The following is a 21112-nucleotide window of genomic DNA, read 5'->3' on the forward strand; positions in this document are numbered from 1 at the left end:
TTAGCCTTTCATGACTTAATTCAATAATAAAATGGCACTTCTGCCATTAGTGTATGAGCTCAATCTTACCATGCAGTTGTTTTCTGTTTGATAATAATTTGATAATGAGGTGCTGTTGAGTTTATTTTAATTTTGAACAGATATCTAGGAAGGGAAGTACCTTCCACGTGAAAAAAATTGAGTGTTAATTGGAAATGTGAATTACAATTCTGTTATTTATAGTAATCAGATTGCTTTGATCATATATTAGCAATGGGCAGCATTTGGCTCTTCTCACTATCTGCAGGGTCCCCTTTTGACTCTTTTTTGATAAAATGAGTCTTTGCACTGTACATATTGAAAAGTCCCTGTTGTAGCTATCATGTGTTCAAGTGGGATGATAACATTGGGATCATGGGGGATGCATTTTGTTGAGGATTGAAGATTCCTTCAAAAAACAACAGCATGACTTCATAGGAGAGAAGACCTAGCAAAATTTTTCATAATAGGAGAAGGAGGAAAAATCATGTTAGCTCACAAAAAATGTATTGATTCTTTATAGCAGAGAAGCAAGGAAAGAGAGACAAGCTGCACTGAAAATTAGCCTTTTGTATAGGGTCTACAAGCAGTGAATGCAGAGCACCTCTGCTCTCTTTTATATGGGACAAGCTTACAGCAAATTTACTAGGCAGTAGTAAAATTTCTTCCAATGTTTTAGATTTAAATAATTATTTTTCCAGCATGTGGGGCTTGCTCGGATCAAATTCCCAAATGTCAAGAAGGAGAAGTTCTCATTGTGGATGGCAACACTACTGACAGGTGTTGCCCTACATACCAGTGCAGTAAGTTTGACTTGATTTTAATATTTTAAATAACAGACAACATGGGAAATTTTGTGGTTTTTCAGTGTCAAAGTGGTGGATTAGAGGTACAGCTTCACTTGCTGTAAGAGCAAGCTATCATCTGTAATCCTGAACAAATAATCTTTACTTGTAAAACTAAACATGTGTGCAAAACATTTTCTGGTATCTGTATCATGAAATATCCAGATTTTAATAATTTTAAAATTCCAGAGTTTGAAGTCTGAAACTATAAGTGAGTAGTCTCAGACCTCAAATTCTGGATATATAAAAATATTTAAATACTTGTCTAGAGTATTCTGTATTCCATACTCTTATCAATCGATATCTAACAGTCAAATATTTATTATTAGTCTTGTAAACAAAGATGTTATTCAAATGTATTTATTGTAAGTCATTTACTATATCTTGATTAATATTTCCACTCATCTAAAAAACACAGCATTGTGTTTATTGTTCTTTCCTTCCTTTGATTTTAGTCTGTGAGATACATCGTTGTCCTGAATTCAGATGCATGCTGGGCATGTCTCTGGTGGAAGTGTGGAGCCCAGAGAAGTGCTGCCCCTTCCGGACATGTGGTAAAATCACTGATTTTCACTAAAGCTGCCTTAAATAATGAGAGGTGACAACAGCTTTGGCCCCTTGGTTTCAGCCAACTACACCATTGTGGACTGCTCATGAGCAAATGATACAGAAAAGTCATTTCATGCTGCAGAACTTCCTAATCTGCCTCTTTTGCTTTTCTTGCATCCCACAGAATCTGTCTGTCCAAAGTGGGTTGTTTACCATCTTGAAAGTGGTGTAAGAGTTACTGTATTGGGTTTGCTGACTTTTATATCTGGAATTTTTATTCTCTCTGTTGCTCTGTTGTAAGCAAATGACATATAAATTGCTAACCTACTGTTTCTGACATTGTATTTTGTTTCAGAATGTGCCTGTGAAACAATTCCCAAACCTCAGTGCAAACTGGTATGAAATTTATCTTGTCACTAGTCTCCTAATAATTCCTGAATGAATCTCTTTTTTAGTATCTGATTAATAGTTTTATCAGTGAAATAGGAAATGGCACAGCATCACCTCTTTTTAAAAAAACTACTTTAGAGTTATTTTTGAACAGTTACAGTTTTAAGAAGCCACGTAATCTAAATGTCTTGCAGAATAAAATTACTTTACAACCCTGATATTTCCAAAGCTTTATGCATTTGATCTGTTACCTTATGAATAAAGCTCTGAAATTACTATCAGCTCTGATATTTCCAGAGCTTTTTATTACCATATTCTGCCCCAATATATTGGTAGAGTAGGACTGCTTTCATGTACACAGGATAAGTCAGGATAAAGTTTTGAGTTTCAAGTGTTGAACTAAATGCTTTCAAGCATCATAATTAATATTATTTGTTATGGTGAATATGTTAACATACATCAGGCACTCGAGCTGCTAAGCAGAACCTTCAAGAGATACTGCTACCCAAATTCTGCAGGAAAGTTGTTTAAAAGAAAAAGATCATATAAGTAAGAAAAGCCACTATTGTTTCATGCATATTTTTTTCCTGTTTTTATACCTGTAGGGACAGAAACTTCAGATAGATGAACTGTTTCAGAACAGTACAGAAAATGTCTGTAACTGTGTGATGTACAAATGTGGTAAGTCAGAAAATAATTTAATTCAAAGAAATAGCCTTTCAAGTTGCTAAGGGAAATTAGGAATTAAAAATCAGGCATCCACTTTGAGCATGGCGCTGAAGAGGACAGGATTAGTTTACTTAATTCACAAATAGTGTTAATTCTCCTCTGTGTCCTCGGTAATTAGTGGGCAGAAATAGACATTTCTTAGGTACATTTCTTATCCTGAAGTAGTTTTACAAAATAAAACAGTTGAAGAAGCCTGCACTGTCATGTGGGGGCAGCTAATAGAATACTATATATTTCGTTTTCATGTATAGCTATATTTGAAAAAATTGGGTGACTGCAGTGGAACATTAGATTACTGTTAATGATTTCTTTGAAAACGTGGCCCATAATTCTGAAACAGCTAGGGTAACTTTTTTACATTCCTGTTTTACTGTTTGAAATGTTTTTAGTGGAGTTTTGATGCCAAGCTGGTTGTCCTGAGAAGGCTGTTTGTGTTTTCTTGCAGTGAGAGACAAAGTCTGCCTGAGTAATGAGAGAGGTGTGCTGCTTCCTGGGCAGAGGATCGTGGAGCACAGTGCAGATGGCATTTGCCATATTTCCTATTGTACAAATGTGGTTGATCCCTCCACTAAATACTACAAAATAAACACATCTTCCATAGACTGTGCTGTCAAATGCAAAGCTGTAAGGAATTCAGAAATTTAAACCTGTATATTGTGGCTGTTGGCCTGAATTACTTTGTGAGGGGTTTTGTTGAGCAGATGAGTCATAGAGGAAGTTGGAAAGAGTAATTAGGATATCTCCCTCTAATGATATGCTGTCACAATTCTGATGGAAGTTTGAAAATCTCCCTTTCTCCACTGTTTTCTCTGCTGCATAAATCTTACACACATTAAAGTACATAGTGAATGCATCCTTGGATTAATGGCATGCTGCCTCCTTGCATCCCTGCAGAGCTTCAGCTGAATTATGTGCAAACTGGTACAAATTCCTGGCAGACATTAGCTGAATAAGAATCAGAAAGAGAATAATTATGAATAGAAGAATAATTCTAAATGCAGTGAAAACAGCTTTATAAAATAAGCAAAAGTTACATTGTTTTTTTACAAGATATAATGCATTACCATGGGAATATTATACAGAATTGTTTTCTGATTTTATAATTACTTAATGGTTAATGTGTAAAAAGTTAAGATTTCAGTGGTTCTTGAAGTAAGCTGTCACATTTGAAAATGGTAAAAGATCAGTTAATTCTCTCAGATTTGGAACTCCTTCCCTTTTACTTCAAGTAAGACCAAATGTATTTTATAAAAGCCTCATGGATGTGCAGTGCCAATAAAAGCTATGTGGGTTTGGAAGTTATTTTAAAAATATCCCTAAAATCAAATACCTGAAAAAAATTTGTCTGTTACAGTAGTAAAACACTGATCTGCAAAATTCTTTCATACAAGGAGTAATCTATTTAATTTTGGCAGAACCAAGTCTATCAGCCTCCAAAAGATTTAACCACTTGCTGTGGTAGCTGCAAGAACTTGTCTTGTCTCCACACTTTCAGCAATGGCACAGTTGCCAGTTTTAAGGTGAGTTTGCATATTTTATTCTCTCAAAATATTTAGAAGTAAGCAAAAAATTATGAAATATTGTACATATCTTGCCATAAAAATGAGCAGAAAAGAGCTTTATTTGTCCAAATACTTGGAATAGTTTTGCATGTATACAATATTAATTTCTTGGGGACTCAACCATAAAACTGTCAACAAAAATTAAAGGATTCTGATATATATGAGAGAATTACAATCAACTAGACTATTTTAGGACCCGCGTAAAATTATGTATTTTTTACTGGCCTTAAACAGAATATGCATCTAAATCATATTTTGCTGTATTACTCTTGATTCAAGTGAGATCTCATTCAATGAAATTTTAAAATTAATACTTAAAATACTGTTTTTGCTGAGTAAAGTTTCTGTTTTAAAATTTTTGCCAGCCTGGCGCTGTTTGGATTTCAAACTGCATCAGATATGAATGCACCAACACAGCAATAGGACCAGTTCTGGTGTCCTCTGCAGTGGGATGCCCACCCTTCAATGAAACTGAATGTGTGAAGGTCAGTGTACAAGACAGTTTCATTCTAGCTGTGATTTATGTTTGCATGATAAGATTTATTTTCATGACAAAAGATGCTTTTTCCTCAAGAAGGGAGAAATTATTAATTTTGGTAGTGTGTGTATTTTTTCCCAGACATTTAGAGGTAAAAGGTATAACCACACACCAGACTACTGTGTCACCAAGCTGCTGTGTTACACAGCTAGACATACCTCTTCTGATTCTTAGAATATTTTTTTCTAATTGGGGTTTGTAATATCAAGCAAGTCTTCATAGAACTGTCTCAACTTGGATGCTTTTCTGGGCTGGACCTCCCCATTCTAACATTTTCTGTGTATAGCAATGTGATTCAGCATAATGATCAAAAACACTTAAAAAAAGGGGCAAGATTGTCTGAAAATCAGGAATATCTTTTCTACAGTGGCATATGAAGTTTTATGAACTAGTTTTGGAGCAAGAACAAAAAATTCTATATGAATTTTCAAAATGAGATTATACTAAGTGCCAGGGAATGAAGGCAAGGAGAATTTTCTTACTGCTCTCTGTAGTTCTACATTTACAAGTGGGTAGAAAGATGCTCTCTTTGGTGAATGATGTTGCACTAGCAGGGCGCAGTCCTGCAAGAACTGAGTGGCTGTAGCTCTTCCTCAAAAACAGCAGTGGGCTGGTTCCTCAGAACTATCAGAATGTGCATTTGTCTGCAATGATGCAGAGCTTTATCTGAAATATATTTCTAATAGTGCAGATACATGGGAATGAAAGCATTAAAAAAATCAAGTTTTTCCTCTTCATTTTATCTTTTGGTCAGGTTGGAGGTTATATTGTGCCATTCTTAGAAGGATGCTGCAAAACATGTAAGTGATTATTGACAATTTCTGCCTCACAAGTCTCTGATCTGTTACCTTATGAATAAAGTGGATTATTTTCCATATGAAAGCTTGATTCACATCTCAAGGGCGGTGCTTTCCCCAGGTTTACTCATGTAAATAACACTGAAAATAGTGGAGTTAAATCAAAAGAAAACACTTTAACATGGAAACGTTTACTCCACTGATAACGATTGTAGCTTGTCAGCTCACTGAAATTCCTACCTTGAGGATTTTTTTTGTTCTTGTGTAAAACTCCTCAAAAATTTAGGTACTGCATATAGTAAAGTAAAAGGTACTGTATTTGAGAAGGCACCTTAAACAGTGCTTCAACTACAAGAATATCTTCATATTTTGTAGAAATGAAGATTGATCTATGTTGTTTGTAAGTTCATTTTGTAACTAATGAATATAGGAATTAACAGTTACAAAGCCTTCAGGCAGTATCTTTTAAAAGATTCTACAATGTTAAAATTCCCCTTTCTTGATTATCTGTGTGAGCTAATAAAGATTCTCTGGGGAAAAAAAAACAGAAAAAATATCTCTACAGAATATGTTTGGAAGATATTATGTCTTAATAGACATCAAGAAAATATAAATACTTTTTTTCTTAACACATTGGTACATAGCTGAAACATTTTGGTTGATCTCATGAAGGCCTTAGGCTGAAGTTTGATAGCATTAGAAGCAACTGAAAAGGAGATTTTTACACTGTAAAAAGTAGTATTAGTATATAATAATATTTAAAAATGAAAACTATCTGACTTAATTTGCATAAGTGGCTGGAATAGTGACCTGAAAGTGTAGGAGAGAGCTGGAAAAAAGTGCAGGTATTTCCTGCTGGGTGGGATGGAGCTTGCACAGCTCTGACTACCTGACATGGTACCATGTGCACAGTCACTGCAGTGGGTTATGTGCTGCTGGCTGGGAGGTGCCTTTTGGTGTTACTGACTTGTGTTACATTTTGTGGCAAAAAGTTTATGGAAACTGTGCAAGATTTACCTAGGTTTATATTTTTCTCTGCTCCCACCATAGGGGCATGATAATATCCAGTTTTCTTCCTTTGGTGGACCTGTATTTCAAGCACTTGGCCTACCTAGTTCTGTGGAAAATTCTCCACAGGCACTCTGAGATCAGTTTTTGATTATCAGACATTGCCCTTCAGTGCCCTAGCAGCCAAATAAATCAGCTTCTGAACAAATTAGTAGGGCAGTTAAATATGCATTAAGCTGCTTTTCAACAGGGCACAAGATCTTGCTGCTGTGCTTAGAGAAAAATTTTAACCACGCTCCTTAACTGTTAAAGACAAAAGTAAATTAACCTGGGGCATGCCTCACAAGGTAAAATTCAACCCTTGTAGAAACCAGTGACTTCTGAGATGCATTCCCAAGTACGTTCCTAGAGGTTTGATACCACACGTGTTCGTGCACAACACAGAACCTCTGTGAATCATGTAGTTCGTTCTGACTCCAGGCAAACTGCTATGAGAGCTGTCAGTCAGTTCTAATTGTGGGAGAGGTTTTATGAGAAGGATTATCAGTGTTTTGTTTTCTTTTGAAGTACTTTGCCATCAGACACAATCGTGACTTTCAATTCTAATTTTAATTGGTCTTGAAAATTAAGAGCCAGGAGCTCCATCAAATCTTAGAGAAGAAATATGCTATTTCTCTGTTGTAGCCCCAAAGGACATACTGGACTCAGGATACCAGATTGGCTTGGTTATACCAAGGCAGACCAGATCCTTCCTGGTTTAAACATGAGGTTAACAATGCAAGTCATGCCTGGATGTGGTACTTCCCTGCCTGAGCAGAGAAGCAGGACCAGATGACCTCCAGAGGTCTCTTCCAGCCTCAGCCATTCTGTGATCCTGTCATATACAGACATTTTAAATTTGAATTCTGTTTGCCAAAATCCAGTAACTCCCAAATGTTTTCATACTACCAGAAATCCTCTGTAACACGTGCTCTGTTCAATGTGTAATATTCCCACCAGGTTCTTCAGTGTCAGTGCTCCTCCCATTCCTTGTTAGCCCAGTCACTCCTACAGCCTATGTTGGCTGTCACACAGGTACCTTTTCCTGAAATAAGTAGGACCAACCCAAACAGCATCATTGTTGATTTCCAACAATGTACTCCCTGATAGGAGTGTCAGACCTCTTGTTACCCAATTCTTGCCAAAGCTGCAGTGTAGCACAGCTGCTCATGGTTGTTCAGAGTGGCTCCCATTTTGGTTTGTTTTTCACTTTGCACTGTGTGGGCGGTGCATTGTTGTCAGCCAACAATGTACTGTTGGTAGTGAGCACTTGCATAGTCTTTAGCTTGCTGCATGTGTGAAATTGCTGTGTTTTAAAGAGTAAACTAATTCCATCATGTTTACAGTGCACTAGAACATAGAGACTAATTGCTTTGCTTGTTAAAGCTTGTTATGTCAGCCACATTTTTGCAGATGATGTAGAAACAGTTTTGCTTCCAGTGCCATGTACAGTAGAAGCAAGTAATTGTTTTCCCATCCATGGTTAGGACAATGTACTGAAAACAGCAAGCCTCTGCTTAGCCCATGAAAATTGGAGATTATCTTTGTTCTTTTTCATAAAGCATGTTAATTCTTTGAATTGTAACATGCTTGTTTTGGCATTTATTTTTTTGTGAAAACAACCCTCCATATCTGTAAGTGAAATTATGTTGACTGTAATTTTGTACACCACTGAGTGATACATCCTACATTAAACTACACCTCTGACTCCAGGACTACTAAATTAAAATCTGTATTTCTCTTTCATATAGCTGTCACTTTAAGTGACCACAGTGTTATGAGTCAACCCAAAAACCAAGCAAGGATTTTCAACCATACAGATGGTGCAAAATAATCTAATTATATTATGACATATATAAAATGCTCCTGTGTTTTGCTCCCATGTTCATGTAAATGTATATTTGTTGTAAAACTCATTTTATAAAAGCATTGGATTTTAAAATACATGCATGGAAATACATTCTATATTTATTTTGTATGAGATATGATGTACTTTCACCATAGCCTGGATGAAGTCATAGTCACAGCTGCACTGAATTCTCCACCCTACACACCATGTATAATGTAAAAGAAGAAAGAACCATGAAAAGAACTGTGAAAAACACAAAATAACGGTGAGTTGGGGTTTTTAAAAAACAATTTATTTTTTTATTTTTCTCAATTTACTTTTTCCCTAAGCAAACATAATTTATTGACAGTCAAGCAGTAGCCAGGCATTTGTCTGTAGGCTTTTATTTATTTCCAAGAAGATTTATTGCTCTCCTTTCTGTCATGTTGTAGAAAATTCTGCTATGTCTAGAAAGAGTACCAGGCTTACATAATTAAAAAAAGGAAAGAAAACCCCCAAACAAAAAAAAAATCTCAATAAAAACCCCCAAGGAAACAACATTTAAAATCTGTTTCTCTAGGAAGCAGTATTACTAGTTTGACAGTGATTGGAGCAGGGAGCTGGATATTGTGCATCAAGAAGTAAATTGTGTCACAGTTCAATATTGGGTATTATTCAAAGCCATAAATCCTTTATCACCCTTGCTTTTCTGGAGCTAACAGTATTTCCCTTTTGTCAACATTTCTGGATTTCTTGGCTCAAAGAAAACGCAGCTCTGTAAGGGGAGAATCATTGTGGGGCTGCATCATGGCATGTAAAATCTGGTGTGAAACAGTGGAAAACTCTTCTAATGGAATGGGCTGTTTGTTCTCTTGCAGATCTGCAACAAGATGGGGTTTATCAGCACAGAGAGGGTCCTCCTCAGAAGATAATGTTCTTCCTGTTCCCTCACAACAGAAATTTACACTGAACATCTTTGTTTTGCTTCTTGGCATTCCTTTGTTAAATTAAATTTAACTCCTCATTTAATTTTGTGATTTCTTGTGATCTCTTTTATTTGATCCATGTGCCTCATACGAGAAAAGTTGTGGAAATAATGTTAATGAAAATTAAAATAAAAGTTTCATTTCTTCAGCTGTGTTCTTTGATTTAATAAAAACATACAGAAATGTGAAGTCCCCCTGAAGCCCTGTTCTTCATCAGGTTCTGTTATGTATTCTGTTATGTATTTATTTTAAATTCTGTTTATACTTTGTTTATGCCACCGGAATGCAAGTGCTGCTATTAAAGTTTGTTGTATTTATTTCATAGAAAATATACTTTAATTTATTAACAAATTTACCTTTTGATAATGATACCATTTGGTATCATTAACAAGTTAGAATAATTAGCAAGTCTTCTCACAGAGAATTCAATCAATTTTACAAAAATGTTTAAAAACAGTAGACTTACTCATAAAAGGCTACTGAGTGAAGAATAAACCATTTATAGTAGTTATTAAAGATAAAAAGAGATACATTAATGAATGAAATAATCTTAAAAGTGATTCAATGTGCATCTAATGTTGCTTAACCAAAGATGTGTATGTGCAGTGATGTACTGGCTGTTTTCTTCTCTGTGTCTCTTGAACCCATTAAATGGTGAGGCATGTTCTTGTCTCTGTGATGCTAGAAATATGAGCTGATATTTTTAAATCTATGCCCATTTTGCAGGTAAGGAAGATGGTAAATTCTGTAAGAAGGTGACTGTCAGGATGACCATCCGCAAGAATGACTGCAGGAGTAACACACCAGTAAGTCAATAGCCATTGTGGCTTCTCTCAGCAGGGGAGAAAAATTTTGAGATATTAAAAAGAAGGAAGAAAGTGAACTCGGATTCCACAAAGCCATTGTCTCCATCTGTGTTTCAGAAGCAGAGGTTCCTGTGTTTCACAGAGCTGTTTTAATGCTTTCCTACATTCTCAGCAGTCATCTTCTCAATAATAAAAAAGAAGGCTGTTATTTTTTTGCGTACATTTAGGTGCATGCTGATTTAGTCTTATTTCACCCTGTGCTGCAATTATTCTATGCAAATTAACTATTATAACTGAACTTTGCCCTGATATTCTACAGCTAAAACGGCTGCAGATGTGTGTAATTTCTCATCTGCCCAGGGACGGTGTTTAAATGCCAGCTTCATGAAGAAAGGAATCTAGGTCCTGAAAGCTGTTTTTTAGGCAGCAGCATGAGCACAATGTGAAATGTGAAGGAAGAATGAGGCACTATCTGTGTGTCTATCAAAGGATTTAGTGTTGGAGGACACCAACCATGTCCTGCTGAGCAGTGAGGCTGAGAGCAGCAGCAAGGGTGCAGACAAATGTCTCGTGTGAGATGTGTAAGAGCGTCTGGAAAAGCTGTAATAAAAGAGAGTAGGGAAACAGCTGTAGCCTCTAAAATGACTCCAAGAGTACATTTAGTAGAGTAAGCTGTTGAGCAGCCAGGAAATTTATTCTCAGTCTTTCATTGAACAGAAACACAAATCCTGACTATTAAATTTGAAAAAAAATTATCAGGTTCTTAAGCCTATTTGTCTTACAGTCAATATTACACATTTGGTATCATTAGTAGTAATTCCCCTCGGCTTTCCAAAGGATTGGTTCTTTTATTCCTCCTTGCTGATACCCAGTATAGCAACATTGCACCAGCGTATCACTGAAATGAATACTGTAGGGAGCTGTGGAAAGAACATTTGGTGCTGTGTTCAAGCCAAGGTTGTTATGAATAGTTTAAAATTCAAAACTGAAATTGCTTCTTTGTGTCTGTTAAAATAGTGCAAATTTGTTACTGAAATTTACAGAAAAATCATAATTAACATCAGTAATATTGACATTGAGACCTGTCTGGGCAGTGTACTTCAGAGGTTATTTCCAGACGTAGTGGGATTTTTCTAAAGTGGGGAGAGGAAATACATCCACATTTCTCACTGCTTTGCTATTGGCTTTGGGTGCCTGATGCCCTCAGAACTCCTTGAGAACCCCTAAGTCCCTTTTGTTAATTTCTGCCTGTGTGTGTTGCCAGGTGAACATCGTTTCGTGTGACGGGAAGTGCCCCTCTGCCAGCATTTACAACTACAACATCAACACCTACGCTCGCTTCTGCAAGTGCTGCAGGGAGCTGGGGCTGCAGAGGAGGACTGTGCAGCTCTACTGCACCAGCAACTCAACCTGGGTCAGCTACTCCATCCAAGAGCCCACAGAATGCTCTTGCCAATGGTCTTAAAAAAAAAAAAGAAATAAAACAGCAAGCCCAGCTGTTCGCAGAGTAATTTTATAGTAGTTTATCTATTAAAACCATAATAGTCAATCCTCTGAATTTCACCCGTTTACTGCAAAAGACCACAAATACATTTGGATTCTCCTAAATTTCTGAAAAGTGGCTTTGCATCATTTGTGTTGTGATTTGTCTTCATTCACAGGGATTTTTTAAAGGCTCTTGTGTTATGTGCCAACATAAAAGGTGATTTACATTAGTGACATCTAAGGAGAAAGAGCACCATCTGTTTTGTTCTGGAAGGTTGATCCACACTTTGTCAAGCCCCCATTCCAGTTTTACATCACTGCCCAACTTGCCTGGCAGCAGGTCACTGTTTTGAAAGCATTGTAATTGTGCAAGTATGTTTAGTGTCTATTAAGAAAAATTCTTTGGACAACATGAGAACAATTTTCAGTTTAAATCATATTCCTGTTGCTATGTAGAGCATGTAAAAGAAATTCAATGTAGGGTTTATTTTTTTTTTTTTTAGTCAGGGAAACATTATTCATACCGATAACTGTATGTAACATTCCCTGTGAATCATTTCAGTTTTTCTAGTGTATTTTATATTGTAGTGAAAAGCATTATGGCAAGCATGTGTTTATGGAACAGATCTGCTGTCTTTAGGCTATCTAGATTAGCCATTAGTCACTTTATCATTCTGCTAAACAATATGACATAAACTGAAAATACAGATTGAAAAATGAAAACCATTTTCTATTCCTTTGTATAGATATAACTTAAATGAAAACTTTCATCTTATAAAATGAAACATACTTAAATTGTCTCTTTAGGAGAATGAACATTGTTTAACATTTTAAAGATGTGAAAGTTCATTAGGAAAAAGAAAAATGAGGATTATATGTATCTGCCTCAAAGGAAAACAAAATTGAAAATCTTTTTCACCTGTATAGTAGATGCAACTTCTTATGTAAGTGCTTGAAATTCAAAATGTACAATTGTAAGGTTTGAGATTTCAAAAGCAATTTTTATGAACTTGAAAAATTAATTTTTTTTGTAATGAACTGATTTTTTTCTTTAAGTTGATGTTACTATTCTGTTCTTCTTTAACAAATGCCACTGATATCAAGCAAAAATGCAGTAGCTTTTGTTTTGTAGATTAAAATCGTAGATAGAATGCAGTGATACACTTGAAATCTCAGTAAATAGATCTCAGCACCCCTCTTTGGAAGCTGCTTGTCTGCAGTAAATGCAAAGAAGAATGCATTGTTAAAATCAATCGTGAACATTTTTGATATTAATTTTGTATACTGTACATTTCATTCTTACAATATCTAATAAACAACAGGAAGTCTTATTTTGTTACAATTGAATTTGCTATCATTGCTGGAGCAGCTTACTACCATGTGATGAAACACACAATACTTACAAATATTTTTCTTCAGTGGTGCACATGGGTAATTTCAGGGTTAACTGGTATCACAAGTAGTACATCAAGGAGGAAGACTTGCTCATGGATTTTTAAGATCTACATATTTCTCTGATTTCATCACAGTTCACTTTGAGCCTTAAAAAAGCAAAATTCATTTACGTAATTTTGTTCAAAAGAAAAATTGGAAAACGCTTGTTCATCAAACTCCAACAACACGACTCTGACACTGTCAGACTGTTTGTCCTGGAAAAACAGAGGGAAAAGAACGTGAATTTCTGCACATTCCCTTTCCATATTTTTTCTAAATTAACCTTCAATTTGACTGCAATGTGTGTGGACAGTGTTTTGAGTAATTGTTGTGTAGTGATGATCACTCTTCAGTACCTAGGCTAAATGTCTCTTTAAGCACTACCTGTTGTTTGTGCAGTCCTTGCTCACTTTGCAGATGATGTTCCTTTTTCAAAGCTGTCTTCTAAATAGCAAGAAGGGACAGAATTTGGGAGAAGCTCATCCTATGGAAATCCAGGAAAAAAAAAGGCTGTTTACAAGGCATTGAGCAGAGTTAAATCCTTGATGCCATGTGCGTAAAATTTATGCTTTGGCATTTTCAAAGGAGAAGTTCAACCTTCCTTAGTTTACCAGCTGGCAGATGCTGAATTAATAAGAGACGGTTCTTTTGCTCTCAGCTGAGATGATAATTGTGTGAAGTGTCACACACCACCATGAGGGACAGAGCTAGAGGAGGAATTAGGCTAACCAACCAACATTTTTCCCTTTGCTGCAGTGTGGTCCCTTCCCTTGCCACTTGAGCAGAGAGCCTGTTGTTTCTAGCAGCTCAAGGCAGTAACTCTGAGAAGCATTTGAGATCCAAACTTTCAGCTCCTGGTTGAAGAGAAAAGTTAGTGCAGGCAGAGAGCAGAAAGCTGACAGCAGTGTGTCTGGTAGCCATAATCAAACACTGCTGCTGCTGCTACTTCAGTAGTAAAATAATAAACATTGTGCTAAGTCCCTACTTCTGCTTTTGCAGGCTTTAAGCTTATGCTAGCAGAAACGGGAAAGATCCAAACTGCCTCTGACGGGGCAGGGGAAGCTACTTTAATCCTGCCTCCGTGTTAAATTTCTTCACATATCCTCAGCCTATCTGTGTTTCTTCAAAGCCATCCAGGCCCTTACCTTGTATGTACCTTACACTGCATTTGCACAAAGCAGCTCAGCTGGAAAAAGATGTGCCCTCTTTGTACTTCCACACCTTTGGAAGCCAAAGGGACCTCCATGTGGATTTCATCTGGCCCTTCCATGCTGGAGGTACTTGGGCTGTAACTATGACTGAACCCTAAATAAATTTTATTTTATTTTTATTAAGTTCTGTGCTTGAAACTGACCTGCTTGAAACTGAGGCTTCTCACCATTTCTTTGAAAGTCACAGAACTTTATTCCACCCCAATAACCATGGTCTCCTTATATGTGTTTGCATGCATGGAGTTTCTTCACATAACTGATTCCTAAAGGAAGGGAAATATTACAGGCTTGTGTTTCATTAAATCTAGGAATTAAAACCTTCCTAACACTAGGTGGTTTTCCATCTTTGAATAAAATGTTTTGTATTTGAGTATGGAAACATTGGTTTGTTGTTACAGTGCTGATTGCCCATTTTTATCTCATTTAAAAAAACATTTTATTTGCATTACCTCAAGCAAGCTTACCCAGCCTTGATTCACAGGAAAAGATGAGATTTGGCAGCTGGACTCTTGAATATTATGGATATTGGCCCTTGAGAAAGACCTTTAAGGTGAAATATAATTATATCAATTGTGTTTTCTAAATGCTCACTCTCTGGGGTTATTAGTACATGATCTGGACTCAGGATAATGGCCTCTTGAGTAATGCTTCCTCTAATTAGTGATAGGACTGCCTGATGGTTTGGTAAATTAATCTGAGATATTGGCATCTGCTGGGCTGCAGTTTAATGTGAACTATTAGTCACAAGTTAAATAACTTACACCCCCTCAGACAGCTCTCAAGTATGCAGTCCATGAAGTCAGACCAAAATAATTCAAAAAATTTTGCCCTCACCCTTATTATCTCTGCCCACACCACCATCTCTCTCCCCCGTACAAGTGGCTAGCTATGAATAATTAAAACGAGGTAACAGCTGTTATGCAGATGGTGATTTTTTGGAAAAATCCCCTCTTAGTGTGATGAAGACATCTAACCTCTTTAGAAATAGTACCTGACAGTCTGCCACCCCCTCAGATCTGCTTTCTGCACAGACTTCTGACCAAGGCTTTGATCATATCACCTCACATCAGCTGTTTGTAACATAGATATCTGAATTAACTCAGGTGTCCAGGCTTCATCCATCACCAAAGAGAGCTGCATCCAGAGAGTGACTCAACCCATCCTAAAATAAGTGCCCAAGATTGATATGGTGATTTATCCTCCAGATGTACCATCTTGCCTCTTCACTGTGGAGAGAACCCAGATGGTAAATATGGTTAGGTAATTCACTTTTGGACTATTAAAATTAGTTGGAATTAAACTCATCTCTTATGGTTACAGATATTTCAACAGAATCAAAAATCAGCTATACTGATAACATAGTGATATCTGACCACCTCATATGAGGGGATTAATGGTAATATTTGATTTGTATGAAGCTAAGTTGATTGTAATTTGTCTTGTTTGGTGTTTCCTGTATGTTTTCCAACTGTATTTATTTTATATAACAGCTATAAAACTATCCCTGTATCTGTAGAGCTGAAGACAGACATCGTCATCAGCCAAACCTTCAAGATGGAAAAGCACAGCTGAATTTGCAAAGACGTCATGTCTTTATTTCCATGACAATGTCTTCTGTTGTCTGGAAAATATCTACAAGGTGAGTGAATTTTAACATATTTCTGTTGTATATACATTTCATTATTGCCAATGTTTTAGATCCGCAGGTGGTTTGTGAACTTGCTTTCTCAGCTTTTGGCTTTCAAGATATTTAAGGTAAAGTGATTCTTCAGAAATAGTGAAATCCCCCTAGGAAATATAAATAAATGCTTATTGTATCTACTTGAGTAAACTTTGAACGAGAAACAAAACAAAACACCCCACCATGTTTGGTTAAAATCCTTAAAGTGCTAAAAATGGTTTTCTGGCAACTTCCTTATTTTCAAATATTTAGTTGAAATACCAATATCTTAGATCCTGACTCACATCCTTTTCATCTCTGCTCTGGAAAAGGAGTAGAAATGAGATGAGGGATCATGTTTTTAATGAAAATATTTAAGAGTTTTTCTCCTCAGATTGGACTGGCCAGCCCAATCATCATGAAGTTGTTGTATAGGTGAAAAGTGCGAGTCAGTACCTAAGGAAGCCTCTTGGGATTTTCAGCATTAGAGGTGGGAAAAAAAGTCCCTCCCTTGATAATGAAGGAAAACTGACTTGTTCTGTGTTTACTGATGGCAGTGGGCTTGAGTGCAGCCCTTGTGTAGGATTCCTGGAGGCAATAGAATTTTCTCTCCTATCTTATTCACGTGTCATAAGGCTAAAGGAGAAGTGTAGGGCCTTCAGGTAGCTCTAATATGAGAGTCTTGTAATTACCTGTAATTGACATGAAATGAAAGTTAATATAACCTAGTGCCCTATAAATGCTGCATTTAAGCTGATCTCTGGAAGGAAATTTACAACATTTGCACATTTTTTTGTTGGCTCCAAGTCTGGAACACAGGGGGAAGGGAAGGTATCAATTTTAGGCTTTAGATTTGACCGTATTGTAGCACTTCCAAATCTTCTGTCAACACTGGCGTGATGTTGCATTCATTAAAAAATGCACGACCTTTTAAAATATCCATCTGTTATATAAATAAAAATAATGCAGCCCTATATTTTTAAGGTATGCTAATCCTGCATGGCCATGGTCTAATTATCAAATGATTTCATGCTACCCTGGTGGCAGGCAACATCCAGACCGCTGAACACTTGCTATGGATCTCTCATTAAATCCCTCTTGCACAGTTTCATTCATAAATTTACCATGGCTTTTAAAACAAAATAGTTTGATGCTTATACAGCAATATCAAGTAAGAGCAGCGTGTTTCCAGAACGCAGCAACATTTTTCAGATGCTCGACTTCATGCATGACTGAATAATGGGTGGCAAACTCTGTTATTGCTGCCTTGTACCTTGAGTGGAAGCCTCGCTGCTGGTGGGGAGAGCGTGGTGGTTGTGCCCAAAGATGAGATGCCCTGGGTGTCACCTTTGTGGAGTTTCGATATTCTGCTCTCTGCACCAAGCTTCTTTTTGATAATAGGTGCCCCAAGCTGGGTATCAGCATTCCTGACCCACACTCTCCTCCTCTTTGGCTAGGTTGGAGCTAGCACAGAGGTGCTGGGGTGTTCATGGCTCTTGCCTTCTCTGATGTTCCCCCAGCACTATCTTGTGCCTGCTCCCAAGTAAAATACAGTGCCTCAGAGCCTTGGAAACATGTCATGTAACCCTTGGAGAGCCAAAACGCAAGGAAAATTGTGGGTTTGTTGGTTACGTTGTTAATTTGACTTTGGAAAGGCTTAGAAATTACTTGGTGGAAGTGGGTAGTGAAATGTTTGCTTATTTCCATATGGAAATTTTTAACTTTTGAATTCAGTGCAAATGGCTTATTCCCAAGTGACCATATGATTAACTCCATTAACAGTGGAATTATTAGAAACAGAATTAAAGTATTTGTATATATTTACCTTAGACTGCAATTTACCCTAAATTATTTCATGCCATCTGTGCCAACTTAGTGCCATCTGCTCTTCCACAAAGCAACTTTTGCAGCTTAACAAGAAATCTTCCTTCTGTCTTGTGGCTTGGAGTACTCTGGTAGTATCGCTCTCCCTGGGCGTGCACCACCCCTCATTGTGTATTTTTTAAAGCAGTGTGAACCCTATAGCTCTATTTCCCTTGATCTCTCAAAGCACTGCTGGGCTGGAAGTAAAGAGAATTGTTTCTCCCCCTGTGTAAGGGTTGGTAGAGAGCCAGGTAGCTGGACACGGGGTGGGGTGACAAAGAAGAGCCTGTGACCCACCAAGGATAGATCAAAGCACCTCAGCAAATCTGCAATGACACCAAGCTGAGTGGTGTGGTCAGCACATGCAAAGGACAGGAGACCACTCAGAGGGACCCAGACAAGCTCGAGAAGCTGGTCCATGCCAACCTCATGAGGTTTAACCAGACCAAGTGCTGGGGCTGCAGCTGGGCCAGGACAGCCCCTGGTACCAGCACAGGCTGGGTATGAACAGATCCAGAGCAGCCCTGCCCAGAAGGGCTTGGGGTGCTGTGGGTGAGAGGCTGGACACGACCCAGCCGTGGCACTCCCAGCCCAGAGAGCCAAACGTGTCCTGGGCTGCACCCAGAGCCCCGTGGGCAGCAGGGCAGGGAGGGGGTCCTGCCCCTCTTCTCGCTCAGAGCCCACCTGCAGCTGCATCAGCTCTGGGGGCCCAGCACAGGAAGGACAGGGACCTGCTGGGGTGAGTCCAGGGGAGACCACAAAGATGATCAGAGGGATGGAGCACCTACAGGGAAAGGCTGAGAAATTTGTGTTTGTTCAGTCTGGAAGAGAGACAGATCTGAGTTGACTTAATTGTGATTTTTTGGTACCTGAAGGGAGCCTACAAAACAGATGGAGAGAATGGAGTGACAGCACAAGGGGTAATGGCTTCAAACTGAAAGAAAGTAGATTTAGATGAGATATTAGGACAAACATTCTTTACTGTGAGGGTGGTGAGGCACTGGCACAGGTTGCCCAGAGAAGTTGTGGATGCCCCATCCCTGGAAGTGTTCAAGGCCAGGTGAGACAGGCCTCTGAGCAGCCTGGGATAGTGGAAGGTGTCCCATGGCAGGGAGGTTGGAATGAGATGATCCCTTCTAACCCAAACCCCTCTGTGATTCTGTGATTCACTGATGCACCAGTGTTCAGGTAGCTGGAGGCTGTCTGGGAAGGGGAGCACGGGGAGAGATGCCTTGTGACTGTGAGTTTGGATTAATTTCCTATGCTTGCTGCAGTATTTCTCTTGCCTGATGAAAGGTTTGCCACTTTCAGTATTTTCATATTCCAGTTCAAATCTCCTTGTATAGCTCAAAATATTTTATCAGCCTTTTATGTTTGCCCCAAACTGCTCCAAATAAGAATAAAAGTACGACAGGAGTGATTTCCATCAATGTGCTACCAGCATCCCTGTGTTCTTGCTAAAGTTTAACTAATTATTTTTTCTCTTCTCAGGCAAAGCTCATTCTGATTTAAGTATTTGCAATAAGTTGGAAATTCCAGTGACTTGTGTGCCTACTCACCGAAGTATGTGACTTGCTCAGTGCTTACAGAGCTTGTTTTTGTTACTAGGTCATTTGAAGTTCAAAGTAGTTGAAGAGCTTTGCAGCAGTCTTTGAGATACTGCTGTTTTCTATGCAAGAAAAGCCTTAGAGTAACTGAGAAATGTTTTTTGAAGGTGGAATATTTGGTAGCACACACTTAGGGAAGATAATGTCCATTACAGAAAATTTCTGTCCAAATTATTTGGTTGTCTAAACTGTAAACTTTCAAAATAAGAATTTTTACAAGGGAGGTTTTCTGGGTAAGTTATGTGGGAGGTGGGCTTCTGTCCCCAGCTCTAGCAAATAGTAATATATTGAGGGTTAATGGATGTGCAGCTGAAATTTATGTTACTTGCCCTCCCATAAATTAAGCACCTATAGCTAAGTTAGCCTGGTACTTCCAATAAACAGGTAACTGAAAAGGCTCATAAAAACAGGGAAATGAAAAATAAATTTCAATTTGATGTCCTGGTTGTACTTGAAGTTTTTCTACACTGTGTGTATTCTGTGTGCATTTATATTATATACATATATATAATGCATATATATGCATCCAATGGTATATGTGATACTGGTGGCCAAAAAGCAGCACTCAGTGTTCAAATGTCTTCTCTTTATACCTGTTCAATATTACATTTAAGCACCTTTCATATTATATATGAATGTTTGTGCAAATAGATAAAATCAGATATTGACATCTAATAAGTGTAGTAATAGGCTGTTTATTCAAAGCACTGGTTACTAATTGGATTTTCAGTTCACTGACCTTGTCACATCTCTGCTGAGTTCAAGATGTTAAGAATATTTTCCAAATGGCCAAATCTCATCTTTAAAATTCTAATGTATTTTACATAACATAAGAAGTTTTTAGTACCAGAAAAATTCCATTTTCCTCAGTCCAGTTTCAGGTTCCTAACCTGATTTTCTGGGCTTAATCCTCTTCCTGTTGAAATCAATAAGTACATTGTAATATAATGATTCACGTTCAAGGTTCAACCATAGAAAATTAAGGCTACATGCTGATTTTACTGCCATTGTAGAAAGATGATATCTTAAAATGTGTAAAAGCACAATAAACACTTTAACTCTTTCAGCCCTATTTTTTTTTTCTCTTCAGAGAGTCTAAACACTTGAAAATGGATCTTTGTTTTAGACCTAGTGATGGCAAGGAGATAAAAGCTGAGAGATGCTATTTTGATAGGAATTTCTTCTGTGGATTCAGATGCTTTGTAGTGGCACAGTGCCTTCTTTCCTTAACTAATGCATGTTAAGAAAGACTGAAAGTGTACCACATTTTATTGTTTTAACAGAAAACAATATAATTAACACTATGGAGTTGTTGAGTCTTGATTTGTTTAACTGTTTGAGAGACGTGGAGAGCCCCAGTCAGTCTGTCTTGCTGAAATGTGCTGGATGTGCTGGGAAGGTCTGGATGCCCTGCTGTCACTGAGCAGCCTGGTGGCATCTTGTGTCCCTGGGTTAAGAGGGTCCTGTCAGATGCTGGTGAATCCAAAGGTGAGTATTTCAAAATGGGCTCTGAGGTGTGCTTCAGGCTCTCCTCAAATGACTCTTCTGGAAGTTGTAAGTGGCACCTTTTCTGTTTTGCTGCACCACATTAATGAGATAACCACAGGGATATCAGGAAGGTGAATTCTGCCCTTGGCTGCCTCAGTGTGAGGGCTCTACTCCCTGTGGATGTGCATGTGAGGAGCCTCTCCCACTGTTTTCCACCAGAGCTGTCTGTGAGGGTCATTAACCTCCTGATGCTCCTTCCTGGGAATAAA

General features: G+C 37.8%; 1 protein-coding gene across 4 annotated transcripts in view; it reads left to right on the plus strand.

Moving 5' to 3' along the window:
- The window catches only part of OTOG (otogelin), a 147324-nt gene that overhangs the window by 78473 nt on the left and 47739 nt on the right, over positions 1–21112 (plus strand). For 2 of the 4 annotated variants that reach the window (XM_021525661.2, XM_085580148.1), the window contains 10 exons: positions 720–821; positions 1319–1417; positions 1768–1808; positions 2408–2483; positions 2977–3155; positions 3947–4051; positions 4459–4578; positions 5386–5431; positions 10016–10095; positions 11360–15864. In XM_021525661.2, coding sequence (XP_021381336.2) covers positions 720–821; positions 1319–1417; positions 1768–1808; positions 2408–2483; positions 2977–3155; positions 3947–4051; positions 4459–4578; positions 5386–5431; positions 10016–10095; positions 11360–11560 — 1049 coding nt within the window. In that variant the 3' untranslated portion in view covers positions 11561–15864. Of the gene's footprint in view, positions 1–719; positions 822–1318; positions 1418–1767; positions 1809–2407; positions 2484–2976; positions 3156–3946; positions 4052–4458; positions 4579–5385; positions 5432–8479; positions 9604–10015; positions 10096–11359; positions 15865–21112 lie in introns of those variants that run through there. The other 2 variants (XM_085580147.1, XM_085580146.1) reach the window with 2 other exon arrangements.

Source organism: Lonchura striata, chromosome 5, assembly GCF_050655825.1.
Source record: "Lonchura striata isolate lonStrDom1 chromosome 5, ASM5065582v1, whole genome shotgun sequence".
Lineage (NCBI taxonomy): Eukaryota > Metazoa > Chordata > Aves > Passeriformes > Estrildidae > Lonchura > Lonchura striata.